The sequence below is a fragment of the Gastrolobium bilobum genome, unplaced genomic scaffold, assembly GCF_033153095.1.
Source record: "Gastrolobium bilobum isolate Gb01-03AN ecotype WA unplaced genomic scaffold, APGP_CSIRO_Gbil_v1 utg139307, whole genome shotgun sequence".
NCBI lineage: Eukaryota > Viridiplantae > Streptophyta > Magnoliopsida > Fabales > Fabaceae > Gastrolobium > Gastrolobium bilobum.
In genome coordinates, this window is record NW_026899206.1 from 15,703 (window position 1) to 29,314 (window position 13,612).

The 13,612-nt window shown below is 36.0% G+C and overlaps 1 protein-coding gene across 2 annotated transcripts; it reads left to right on the top strand.

The window, feature by feature from the left end:
• Positions 1-633: 633 nt before the first annotated feature.
• Positions 634-12,055, top strand: LOC133288278 (protein kinase and PP2C-like domain-containing protein). Of its 2 annotated transcripts, none has more exons than XM_061486001.1 (12): positions 634-812; positions 1,023-1,140; positions 1,298-1,464; positions 2,500-2,567; positions 2,685-2,908; positions 3,798-3,870; positions 8,169-8,715; positions 9,492-9,561; positions 9,654-9,873; positions 9,986-10,090; positions 11,155-11,250; positions 11,681-12,055. In XM_061486001.1, the coding sequence occupies exons 1-12, from the start codon at positions 698-700 to the stop codon at positions 11,873-11,875; spliced, it is 1,998 nt and encodes a 665-aa protein (XP_061341985.1). In that variant the 5' UTR covers positions 634-697; the 3' UTR covers positions 11,876-12,055. The 2 variants fall into 2 exon arrangements, with proteins under 2 accessions (XP_061341985.1, XP_061341987.1); XM_061486003.1 differs by having other exon boundaries at positions 3,798-3,849.
• The last annotated feature ends 1,557 nt before the right edge of the window (positions 12,056-13,612 follow it).

Here is a 13,612-nt window from a genome sequence, read left to right on the forward strand (position 1 = left end):
ATGATCATTAACCACACTATTAAGACCACACAAGATAACTTCCTACACGGTTATTCCATATAATGACCGAATTTAAAATATAAACAAATCATAGACTTTACAAATTTTGATATAACAAATTCATGTTCCACTTACACAAGGAATATTAAACACCATAAAGTACAATACCACATGCATTTTGCACTAGATAGCCAAATTGTACATAGTGAGGTTCATGGATTCCTACAAGTTCTAATGACTTTTCCATGATTCAAACAACTCAAAACTCATTAATAAACATATCCAATCAAAACGCAATATTTAACATGATCATCAAGTGTCATATTTTCATGAAAATTGAGCACATAACTTAATATAATTTGGGTAAATTATATTAAATTATGTGCTCAATTTTCATTTGTATTTAAAAAAAAATTCTTTTATTGGCGATCCTTTATCATAATATTTTCTGAAAAAAATAAATAAATAAATAAAAAAAATAAAAACGAAAGACATCACGAGGATAATACGACAAAGATTCAAAAGGGCTTTTTGTAAACACGAAATTTCCATCCCCAAAACATCATGTACGTTTACAATACGTGCCCTGTTATGTTCTCTTGCTCTGAAATTCTGTGTTTCTAGGTTCTCAAAGGTTGCCACCACCATCATCATCATCATCATCATAATCTTCTTATTCAGCAACCACACAATAGCAATGGTGATAGAGATTGTGGAGCCTAACACTTGCATTAGGGGTTGCTGCACCAGCTCCTCTATTCCTCTGCATCTCCCTCCTTCCTCTTATACTCTTCTCTCACCAATTGCCCGAGGTAAACATAAACCTCTCACTCCATATTTCAAGCTTCTTCTTTTTTCCATAGATGTTGGATTAGCAGCAGAAATGTGGTTTTTAATTTAATTTAATTTATGAATAATGAAGATGAAGAGATGTGACCTGTTGGTAGTTATTTCAGCTTATATTTCAATAGAAGATGATTATTAATATTATGAATTTTGATGTAAATAAATGGTAATCATAGGGGCCGAGAGTGTTGTTTATGAAGGGACTTTGGATGGCAAGAAGGTTGCTGTGAAGAAACCCATCTTGTCAATTTCAGAAGATATTAATAAGTTTCATAAAGAATTGCAATTGCTTTGGTCTGTCTTTCTCTCCCTCTCTCTCTCACACTCCATCAGCCTCTATTTGTTTATGTAGCTTTATACATTTTTTTTTGCACATCATGTAATGACATTTACTATTTTCCCTTGCATTTTCATATGCTGAAGTGTAAATGTGATGTCTTGAATAATGTAGCAAGCTAGATCACCCAGGAATAGCAACACTAATCGCCGCCCATGCAAAGCCACCCAATTACATGTTTTTCTTCAAGTTGTATGAATCTGCGAATCTTGCACAGAAGTTACATGTGGAGGAATGGATCCCGACTATCAATCATGCCCTTATGATAACAATGCAGTTAGGTATAATTGTGATTTCAGCTTGTATAGAGTTACTATGAAATGTCAAGTGATAATAATTACTTGGCCTAGTTGAACTTTTGCCAAAAAATATTGTGCAAAACTTTAGCCGTTTGTCTTGTCGAATCAAGATGTATATGAATTGGAATGACGGGCTGAATTGTGGAGTATAAACATCGTGATGTGTGCAAATGAGAACATCTTTTACCATAAAGCAACAAATGATTTTCTAGGACTATAGCAATAGATGTTTGTTTACATATACATGGAGCAGGAATATTTTTGCAAACTACTTGTATCTGCTTATTTTTTGATGTTCCCGCCATCTTAAACTGCTATCCATAGTAGTAACACTAGTATAGATAAATTAATTACATTTGTAAAGTGTTTTACAATGTTATTTATAGCAATTTTGAATGGTTATTTTGGCGTTAAAGCTTTCTTCTGAAGCTGGAATTATTAAGTAATTAAAAAGGACAAACCCCGGTGCCCAAGGTTTTCCCGACTTGCGAGGGTAACGGTTACAGTTGATTGTACGCAGCCTTACCATTGCATTTTTGCACAGAGGTTGTTTCCCATACTTGAACCTGTGACCTACTAGTCACAAGGAGTAACTTTACTGCTGCTCCAAGGCTCGACCTCTAATTATTAAGTTAATTAAGATGCCAAAAAAAAAGCCTTGGTGCAAGTGGTAAGATAGCTCCTTTGTGACTGGATAGTCATGGATTCTAGTCTAAGAAACAGTCTCTTTGCGAAAATGTAAGGGTAAGGTTGCGTATAATTAATCCTCACAAAGTCTAGGGAGCCTTTGTGCACTAGAATCTGCCCTTAAAAGAAGTTGTAAAATTTATAAGTATTCACAAATATTGACTAGGAATTGTTTTCCTTCAACCTTTTATAACCATCGTATTTAACAGCTTAAACCATGTAAGGGATAGAAGCTAAGAATATAGAGTGAGTGACAGTTTTATCAAAAAGAAAAAAGAAAACGAAGTCATTGACAGATTTTCCCCCTTTCCTTCTACTTTCTTTTTCCAGCATTGGCTTTGCAATATCTGCATAACCTCGGGATTGTACATAGAGATGTGAAACCAGCAAATATTCTTGTAAATGTCTCCCATATCTTTTGATTTTCTGGTGGTTTAGACCTCTAGTCTTTAGAATTTGATATACTATGCTCCATGTATGCACTACCTTACTAACCTTATGTATTTGTGATGCAGCTTGACGAAAATCTTCGTCCCCACCTTACAGATTTTGGTTTGGCAGAATACAAGAATGATCTTAAAGGAGTTTCCCTTGAGAATTGGAAGTCTTCTGGAAAGCCTACTGGTGGTTTTCACAAAAAGAATATGGTTGGAACACTCATTTACATGGCACCTGAAATATTAAGGAAGGAGCTACATACAGAAAAATCAGATGTGTACAGTTTTGGGGTATCAATCAAGTAAGAATTTGAGATTTTTTTTCTTCCATTCATGTTTGTTTATGGTTACGCAAGAAAATTGACTATAATGAAGGTAGTGTCATTGGATATCTGATGCTGTTAATGATCTACCATATTTGGAACTGGTTGCTACAATTTTACCTCAATACAGTATTCTGTTTTTGGTTTGAGTTGATTAGCTTGGCTCTCAAGTTCGAAAATGCATTTTAGAATTGAAATTTACCAACACATTTTTGTCCGTCTTTCTTTTGGAAAGCAATGGGGAAGTCTAGCAAATCAGTGATGGACTATCATCCACTTTTTTTTTTCTCTTATTTTTTCAAATAGAGAATATTCATACAAACAGAAACATGTGCAAGACATAATAACATTTTCTGGATATTATTACTGCATGTCAACCCTAGTCATGCTAGAAGGCAGCATACTTTAAGTATTTGTTTGGGTTGACACTTTACCGTATAAGCTGGTCATTATTTTATGAGAGACGCTGGGGTTCAATGCTGTTAATATACAAGATTTATGGGACCCAGAAGAATGAAAAGAAAAATTGAGGCAAAGCAATTGAAATAGTTACAGAATTAGTTAGGCCATTAAAGTTGTTAAGTTGGTTGAAGTTGTTAGGAGCAGAGACCTAGCTTAAATAGAAGGAGATTGGTAGAAGAAGCATTCGTTAAGATTTTCATCTTTGGGAAACGTGTAGTGGGTCTGTTGTTTAAGGGATACAATTGGATGGAAAATTCTCTCCTTTGGCCTCTGTCATTTAATCAACCATTAAATAACCGTTCTTCCTCGTTCTCTCTTCTCTCTTATGTAAGAAAGCATATATAGATGAAAATCTTCATTTATGTTTTGCTTTGTGAATTTTAAACCTTTATTGGCTCTGTTGCAGTGAACTCCTTACTGGTGTTGTGCCATATACTGATCTTCGTGCAGAAGCACAGGTCAGCCTATCTATCTCATGTGTATGTAGTTTGAATTTACTGCTTGTATATAGTGTTAAAATTCTGTGTTGTATTATTCCCCAATAAGGTGAGATTTACAATATATACAAGACAACCTAAACGTAAAAGAAGAAACTAATAGTTACAATGATGACCTCTCAACATCAACAACACCTTTATTCCAAACTACTTGGGATCGGTGGTAGATGAACCCAAATGTTAGCCAAGAAAATATTGAGAGGAAGAAAAGAAAAAAAGTAAAAATAAAATAAAAAATAACACATCAACATCAACAACATCTTTATCCCAAATTAATTGGGGTCGGTGGTAGATGAACCCAAATGAAAGATACGAAAGGGTTGAAAAAAGATAAAAAAAATAAAATAAAAATAAAATAGTAATAATATAATAATATATATATATAAATATATAAATATAAATATAAAAGTGATAAAAGAAGGAGAAAAGAAAAGAGGGGCGGGGCGGGGCGGGGGGGGGGATGAAGAGGAAAAAGGACTAAAAAGGGACCATCTGGAACATAGGAATAACAACGAGTTTAACCCTCCACCATGCATATAGATTTTCTCCATTTTGTTTTAAGGCACACCGTCTGCCAATCTATATCCTAATCCATTAAGTCTTGTTTTACTACCTTCCCCCAAGTAAGTTTCAGTCTACCTCTACCTTTCTTTGTGTTGAGCTCTTGGTAACAAACTTTTGTTCTTACGGGAGCATCCAGGGGCCTTCTCATTACGTGCCCAAACCACCTCAGTCTATGTTCTCTCATCTTTTCAACCACCGGTAGGACTCCTACCTTTCGTCGAATATCTTCATTTCTCATCATATCTATTCTCGTATAACCATACATCAACCTTAACATCCTCATCTCTGCTACTCCCATTTTATGCTCATATTGCCTATGTACTGGCCAACATTCAGCTCCATATAGCATTGCAGGTCTTACTGCTGTTCTATAGAATTTTCTTTTTAACTTAAAGGGGATGCACTACGCCATTTCATCCACCCTGCTCTGATTCTATGATTTACATCCTCATCAATCTCTCCACCTTTTTGCAAAATGGATCCCAGGTACCTAAAAGCATCTTTCTTGGGTACCTCTTGGCCAAGTAGGTGCACGGAATCTTGGTCTTCATCTCTTGCCAGAGAAAACTTACACTTCAAATACTCAGTCTTGCTCCGACTTAACGTGAATCCTTTAGATTCCAACGTGCTTCTCCACAATTCAAGTTTTCTATTAACACTGTCTTTGTTTTCATCAATAAGCATAATAGCATTTGCAAAAAGCATACACCATGGCACTTCCTCTTGAATATTTTTTGTTAGTTCATCCATAACTAAGGCAAAGAGATAAGGACTTAGAGCCGAACCTTGGTATATACCTACCTTGATAGGAAAATAACTTGATGTTTCATTACAAGCTTTCACACAAGTAGTAGCCCCATCATACATATCCTTGATTGCCTTTACATACTTTGATGGTACTTTTTTCTTCTCAAAAGCCCACCATAAAACATTCCTTGGAACCCTATCATATGCTTTTTCAAGATCAATGAACACCATATGTAAGTCCTTCTTCTTTTCTCGATATCTTTCCATTAATTGTCGCGTCAAGAAAATGGCTTCCATGGTACATCTTCGTGGCATAAATCCAAATTGATTTATAGAAACCTTGGTGTCTCTTCTCAAGCGATGTTCAATAACTTTCTCCCACAACTTCATAGTATGGCTCATTAGCTTAATGCCTCTATAGTTAGAACAATTATGTATATCTCCCTTGTTTTTGTAAATCGGCACAATCATACTTTTCCTCCATGCATCAGGCATCTTATTTGTCTGAAGAATCTTATTAAAAAGGTTGGTCAACCATTTTATTGCCACATCCCCCAGGCCTTTCCACACTTCAATAGGGACACCATCAGGTCCCAAGGCTTTATTAGTCTTCATCCTCTTTAAAGCCTCCTTTACTTCATGTGTATTAATTCTGCGCACAAATCTTCTATTCAAATCATCATAAGCATCCTCCAAGTCCACCTATCTTTTATCGCCATCCCCATTAAACAGCTTGTTAAAGTAGGTCATCCATCTTTCATTTACATCTTTATCTCTCACCAAAAGTTTTTGATTTTCATCCTTAATGCATCTAACTTGGGTGAGGTCTTTACTTTTCTTATCCCTTATTTTTGCAAGTTTATATATACCTTTTTTACCATCCTTACTCCTAAGATTTTTATACAAATCGGCGAAAACCTTGCCTCTAGCTTCCCGCACTGCTTTCTTTGCATTTTTTCTCGCCAATCTAAACTTTTGCAAGTTCTCTTCATTGGGACTTTTATGCAAAGATCTAAAGCATTCCTTCTTTTGTTTAATTGCCTCTTGCACCTCTCCATTCCACCACCATGTTTCCTTTGTATGAAATCCATTTCCTTTGCTTTCTCCCAACACTCTCCTTCCCATATTTTGAATACACATAGTCATCTCATTCCATATTGCATTTGCTCCTCCATCAAACTCCCAAAGTCCTTCATGCAACATTCCTTCATTGAACTCTCTATCTTTTTCCTCCTTAAGCTTCCACCACCTTATCCTTGGGTTTTGGTCCTTCTTCCTCATTGTAAGTACTTTGTTGAATCGAACCTCCAGGACTACCAGCTTATGTTGCGTAGCGACACTCTCTCCAGGGTAGACCTTACAGTCGACACAAGAAGTTCTATCTTCTCTTCTAGCCAAAAAGAAATCAATCTGACTACAATTATGGCCACTGTGATATGTGATTAGATGTGACTCCCTTTTCCGAAAAAAAGTGTTCGCTAGCATCAAATCGTAGGCTAGTGCAACATTCAAGATATCTTCTCCAGTCTCGTTTCTCGTCCCATAGCCAAAACCTCCATGAATTCTATCAAAACCTCCATTGCTTTTACCAACATGACCATTTAGATCTCCTCCTAAGAAAATCTTCTCCTCTCGTGGTATCCCCCTTAAAACCTCCTCCAAGTCTTCCCAAAATTGGCTCTTATCATTTGGTTGCAATCTAACTTGGGATGCATACACACTGAGATATTCAAGATTAAATCACCCATTACCAGCTTAACCAGATTAAATCACCCACTACCAGCTTAACCAAATTAAATCACCCATGGCCATTAACACTAGAAATAAAATAAGTAGAAATTAAAAATTAAAAAAGAAAAATATTAAAGATACAGAATAAAAATAAAGTGAAAATAGAGATAAATAAGAGAGAAAAAATACAGAAAAAGAAAAAAAGAAAAGAAAAAAAAAATAAATTAGAGGAAAAAATTGAATAAGAGAAGAAAAATTAAAGAGGAAAAAAAATTAAACAAATAAAGGTAAAGGAAAAAATAAAGGAAAATATAGGGGAAAACGACTGAAAAGGGACCATCTAGAACATAAGAAGAAAAACGGGTCTAACCCTCCACAATGCTAGTAGCTTTCCTCCAATCCGTCGCAAGACACACTGTCCGTCAATCTATATACCACTTAGGTAAAATATCTAAGCTGATTCTATTCAATCCCTAAGATTAAAGGATTTGATATCCCTCTTAAAATAAAATAATTTCCAAGAGATTTTCCACTCACCCTTAAGGTGTGTTGTTGATATTGATCATTTCCAGCTTGCTTATTAAATCTTCAAAGGCTAGTCTATTTAGGCTTTTATGGGCATGTATATTCTTGCTCTTTAGTAGGAATAAATGTCATACACACACTTCCATCATCTAACTTCTTGATGAAATGGCGGTCAACTTCCACATGCTTGGTGTTATCTTGGTAAACAAAATTTTGAGCAATACTGATCATGCCTCCTTATAGGTAAAGAGTAAGGGATACTTAGTTTCTCAAGGAGTCTTCTTAACAAATTCCTTGACAAATGCCATGAGTTAGTGCTCGAAATTCAACTTCAACACTACTCCTAGCCACCACTGGTTTCTTTTTCTCTAACAGCAGGGAAAGTAAAATTAGGGCATATCATGTAAATGGTAATTCTAATTATTCTTAAGTAACTTTTAAGCAATTAGTACAATTACGTTTAGTTTGAGATCTCCAATCGATTAAGATTAGGTCACATACAATCCGAATAATATCATATAGTAGTCAAGAGAGTTATCTTTGCATCAAAGTAACAAGCTTCTTGTTGGACTGTTAGTATTAGTAATTATTTTGTTGGAGGTTTGCTTGTTTTGCGTATGGAAGCTCTGGGAAAATAAATTTTGTATAGCTATATTAATATTTTTTTTTCAAATCTTTGTGAAGTGATATTGATCAATGTTTACTGATGACAGGCTCACACAGTGCTTGAGATGAACTATACCGAGCAGCAACTAACAGCGGCTGTTGTTTCAGATGGATTACGACCAGTCCTTGCTACTGAGGAGTTGGGTATACCATCAAGATTATTGTCAATGATACAAAAGTGCTGGGATACAAATCCTAAAAGAAGACCTTCCTTTGATGATATTGTCAAGGAGCTTGATTTTATAATGGAGCACAGGACGACAAAGAAGGCAGAAGATATGCATATCAGACCTTGCAACTTGCATGTTGATCAACTTGTGGATGAGACCAGTTACCTTCCTGCTTGTCAAGAGAGTATTAACTGGTCCACTCAAGGTGAACTTTTTGCCAGGAGTTCCTCTAGTGCCACTGATTCTTGTTTGAGAACATGGCGTGAGTCTTATGACGACCCTTTAGTATACCATCCAACACTCTCTTGGGGATCTTATGCTACCTGTGGGAGAAGGGAGACTATGGAGGACACACATTTCGTTCTGCCCCATATTTGCAATGAAAATGATGTCTATGCTTTTGGTATCTTTGATGGCCATAGGGGTATGTATTAGTGATTTAATAAGTATCTGCATTTTGTTTGATTCAAATTTATCATTCATGGAAATTCCTTTTATTTTTTTGTGAGATTCTCTTTTGCTATGCTTGGGCATTCTTATAGAAGAAAAATGCAGTGCCTAGTATGTTGAAAAGTTGTCGAAAATTAAAAGAATTTGAAATAGTATTCTAACAAGCACAGAAATCTCTTTTTGATTTTATTTACATTTACATGCACCTTTATCCTACTTCTGAACAGTAGTAAGGGTGCATTTGTTTCAAGTTTGAAATAAAGCGCATTTATGATATAGTTTTTATAAACCCACAAAAAGAAGCAACATATGGAGTAGTGATTAGTCTATTGTCTAGTTTCTTTTTGATGAAGTGGTGGCGATCCCAATATGTTTTGTTTGGTTGTGCTGGACGGGATTGTGTGCTAGGTAATTTAGCAAGATGACTGGAACAATCATCAGCCTGAAGATCTGGTTGAAATGTTGCATGACCATGCCCTCGTTGGAATGATTGTAAGTGGAAATGTCCTGGCAAGCAATTATACACACTAAGAACTAAACTTCTTCTCCAGCTGATCAATAACACCATTTGGAAGCTCCAAACCACTTGAAAACTTAGGAGATGCAAAAATGAAATAGAGGCTAGACAATACAATGAACCTAGACAAGTATGTGCAATGAATCTAGACATAATCAACCTAGACATGGTTTTCAACAATGACCATTCATGGTAATGTTATAGCTTAATAAGCATGATTGTTACTTGTGCAGGTGCAGCAGCTGCTGAGTTTTCTTCTAGAGCTGTACCAGCAGTTTTGCAAACTTTAGATTTTATCGGAAGGTATATTTCACTCTAGATGTCCCCTTTCCCATCCTCGCACTTTTTCCCCATTTGTGTCTTTTCTTAGTTAATTCTTTAATATATAAATGCAGCCCTGCTAATGCACTAGTGGAAGCATTCCTTAAGACAGATGCTGCCTTCAGAAAAGAGCTTGATTCCTTTCGTAAAACCAACAGATGTATGCAGAAGGATTGGCATCCTGGTTGTACTGCAATTGCTGCTCTTGTAGTCAGGAACAAGCTATTTGTTGCTAACATCGGTGATTGCAGGGCAATCTTATGTCGCGCTGGTAACTCCATTGCTCTAAGTAAGGTGAGCTGAAAATTACTATCAACTGTTAGCCGGTACTTATTACTATAAAAGATTATTTAATTTATTCCTTAAAGTTTTTCATGTAGACTGATCAAATCTTTAACATTATTAGGATCATGTTGCAAGCTGTCTTGAAGAGAGAGAGCGCGTTATTCGTCATGGGGGCCACGTACATTGGCAAGTTGATACCTGGAGAGTCGGCCTTCCAGCGCTTCAGGTTTGTTCAAATTGGTTGCTTTGGTGTATGTAATATGTTCGGAAATGCCGGGATATATTTGTTTCTTCCACATGCATGTTGTGAATCTAGGACCTGAGCTCATGTTTTCTTTTAAGTATCCGCATTTTCATTTTACTCTATGAAGTTTAGTATAAATTAATAAGGAGGTTACTATGGCCTTCTTGACATTGCTTTACACAATTTGCTTGTGGCGTTGAATACTTTGGCTACCAATGATATATTTTCATGATGAAAGATTTGTACGGGCAGGGGAAGCAATGTTCTTCTTCATTTCAATTACAAATATTTACGCTTCCTTTATTGGGGGCAGTTCATTGTCTTACTGAGCTGTCTTTATTCTCACATGAATTCCAACTCATGCTAACCTATTATCTTGTACATAATTGAGAAAGTAGTGGTGCAATCACATATGGCAGGCATTCAAATGTGACACTAGTTGTCACGTAGATACAGTATTCTGGTAATATAAAGCTCTTGCTCTACGCAGGGGAAGGGTCTATTGTAGTAAGCCTTACCTTGCATTTGCAAGATGTTGAATACATGAATCAAACCTGTGTTCTCTGGATCACATAGTGATAACACTAACTGTTGTCTACATGCGGTATTCAATTTAAGTAAAAATAATTCTTACTTTCCATTTCCAAAAGTAACTGGAATATATCCTGGAGGAAAAGGTTATTGGCTGTGTGCTTATTTGACAAATTTCCTATAGGGTAGTGGGAATATAGTGTCAGGAATGCCTACAGAAAATGGGTTGTACAATTATTTTTGGGTTGACATCTTTTGTATGAGTCGTGCACTCTGGTATTACTTATGGAAGAGAGCTGCACCTAGCCATTCCTGATTGATGCATATTTTTACATCCCCAATTGGTTCAATAAAGTCTGCCCTCTTTGCTTTCTCATTCCCTTTGTTTCAAATTCTGGCATAGATGATGTTGTGTTAATAAAATAATATAAGCAGGAATTGACTGATATTAATGGTGATTTGAGCCTTTACCTTTTGTTGCTTGCAAGTATAACAAAACATTTTTTTTTACACAGGTTACTCGTTCTATTGGTGATGATGATCTGAAGCCCGCTGTAACTGCAGAACCTGAGATTGCCGAGAGTACCTTATGTGCTGAGGATGAATTTCTGGTGAGGAGTTTTATGCTACATACTGTTATTTGCATGAATTTTCTGATATACATTGTGTCTTTAAATAAGTAGCCAGTTCAAGTATCTTGAAAATTAAGTGTGCATATAAGTAACAGATGATCATTGGATTCGTAATCTTAGTGATTATATTTATGGATAGGCTTCAAAATTTCCAATTGAAATTGCGGGCAAAGAATGAAGGGCGTTTATTGAGTAATGGTTTTTTTAGTTAACCCTAACTTATTATGTGCACCTGAATAACTAATTTATAATTTATTAAAGTTCCCTTAATGAAATATTAAGGCTTGATACCTTTTTATAGGTATATGTCAATATGTATCATCTTCATATTACCCTGGTGCTTCTGATACTTGTTTTGAAACAGTTTCTTCCATTTATAATTAGGCTATTAATAATTTTTTTGTTTTAGGTCATGGCTAGTGATGGTCTCTGGGATGTCATAAGCAGTATGGACGTTATAAATATAATAAAAAACACTGTTAAAGAGCCTGGAATGTGCTCTAAGAGGTTGGCTACAGAAGCAGTGGAACGTGGTAGCAAAGACAACATTACAGTTATTGTCGTTTTTTTACGCCCTGTATCCACAGCAGAGAGAATTTATTAGCATACCTTCCTTTTGAACTCTGGTTGAGACTTGTCGTAGATAGAAGTAATTTATATTCCTTTATATTCTTCAGATACCCCCATACCCATTTGATGATTGATTCAGTTGATTGTAGAACTATCCTGTATTGAACCACCCTTCGAAGTGTGGTTCTAATTTGCACAAGACTTTAAATCATGTCCTACCATCTTGTGACTTTGTCTATCTATTGCATGATTTCACTTTTGCAACAAATTTCATAAAATACAACATTCAAAATCTGGATTATCATCTGATAGGGTACCAGGTATGAAAACACTTTATAGGAACTTGAAAATTACTATAGAAATTTAGAAATGATGTAGACTAAGAATAGAGAACGGCAACCTCTACTAAAAAAGTTGCAGAAAATAAAGAGGATAAATGCTAGAGAGCTGTAGATGTGCAACTCTCCGACTCATTCACCCAACGAGTATCGATTTCTATTAATTATTCTCTTCCTTCCCACTTTTCATCTCACCCTTGCATTCTCGTATATAAGGTTATCAATTCACAATTTAAGTTGTAGACAACGAAAAATAGCTTCAAATATAATACGTAAGTGTTATATAATTTTCAACGTGGTCATTTTTTTTTTAACCGATCTTGATTACTTTTTTGAGACGAATCGGATTCTCCGTATTTCTATGAGTTTGACTTTTTGAGCCGCCTATGAGACTAATCCGAAATTCAGGATTGGTCGATGATTAAGATTTTATATTTCTCTCCAAGATTAATTCAACGTGATCATTCTCTTTTAATTGAAGTTTGCAATTCATGACATTAGTGTAACTGATAGAGCCTGGCTCTAAGAGAAGAGAACATATGAAGCAAAACACTGATTCAGTTATTATTTTGATATGTGACTCTTACCCTACCATGGTTAATTACAACCCTAAACAACTATACAACATAAAGGTGTAACAAAAAGCAACCACTAGCAGAACTAACAACATAAATGTTACTAACAATAGAAACATCACTAAGCAACTGGCTCCCAACTCTCCTGCTAAATTTTACAATTCCACGTGGACTGCTAATAAGCCCCATAATACCAACAATCCTCTTAAGCCTCCTCTCAATTGTAACACTAATTTCCCCATTGAAAGCGACCTTAACCACAAGGTCTACATCCGGATAAAAACAGCGAAGGTCATCCTCATGCTCCCACGAAGCATCCTCAGGGAGAGAATGAGAATTTTGGACTAACCATTGACGACTTTCTCGACCTTGCAGGGATGTCATATGCGATTTTAGAACAGCAATAGGTGTCTGCACCAGTTGTTTCTTGTGACTATAAGCTAGTAAATTTATCACCTTCCCCTCAAGTTGGCCATCATAGTTATCAAATGCGGATTGTGGCATGTCGCGGCCAATCCCGAAAAATGCTAGAGTTATAGCGGGTTGCGGTTACGGAAATAGCGGAATAGATATATGACAAAAATAATGACAAAAAGAAACAATTTTTAAAGGCAGAGATAGCAGAAGTGACAGAGAGAAACGCGGATAGACTAAAAAACCCTTAAATTTTTTCAGTTACACATTTAAATTTAGGACAAAATTGCCATTTTGCCTTATGACAGCAATATGGCCGCAAATGCGATCGTAATGGCCGCTATTGCGTTCAAGTGCAGCGCGACGCGGTTTCTTGCGGAGAGGTACCACAACGCCCATACGGCACTTGCGGCGCAATTAACTACTATGTTGGCCATTGTATTG

Bases quoted from the DNA above. Each gene is read 5' to 3' on its own strand.
- LOC133288278 (XM_061486001.1), top strand. From the start codon at position 698: ATGGTGATAGAGATTGTGGAGCCTAACACTTGCATTAGGGGTTGCTGC. The intron at 8,716-9,491 runs GTATGTATTAGT...TTACTTGTGCAG, and splicing joins TATCTTTGATGGCCATAGGG to GTGCAGCAGCTGCTGAGTTT. The intron at 9,874-9,985 runs GTGAGCTGAAAA...TAACATTATTAG, and splicing joins ACTCCATTGCTCTAAGTAAG to GATCATGTTGCAAGCTGTCT.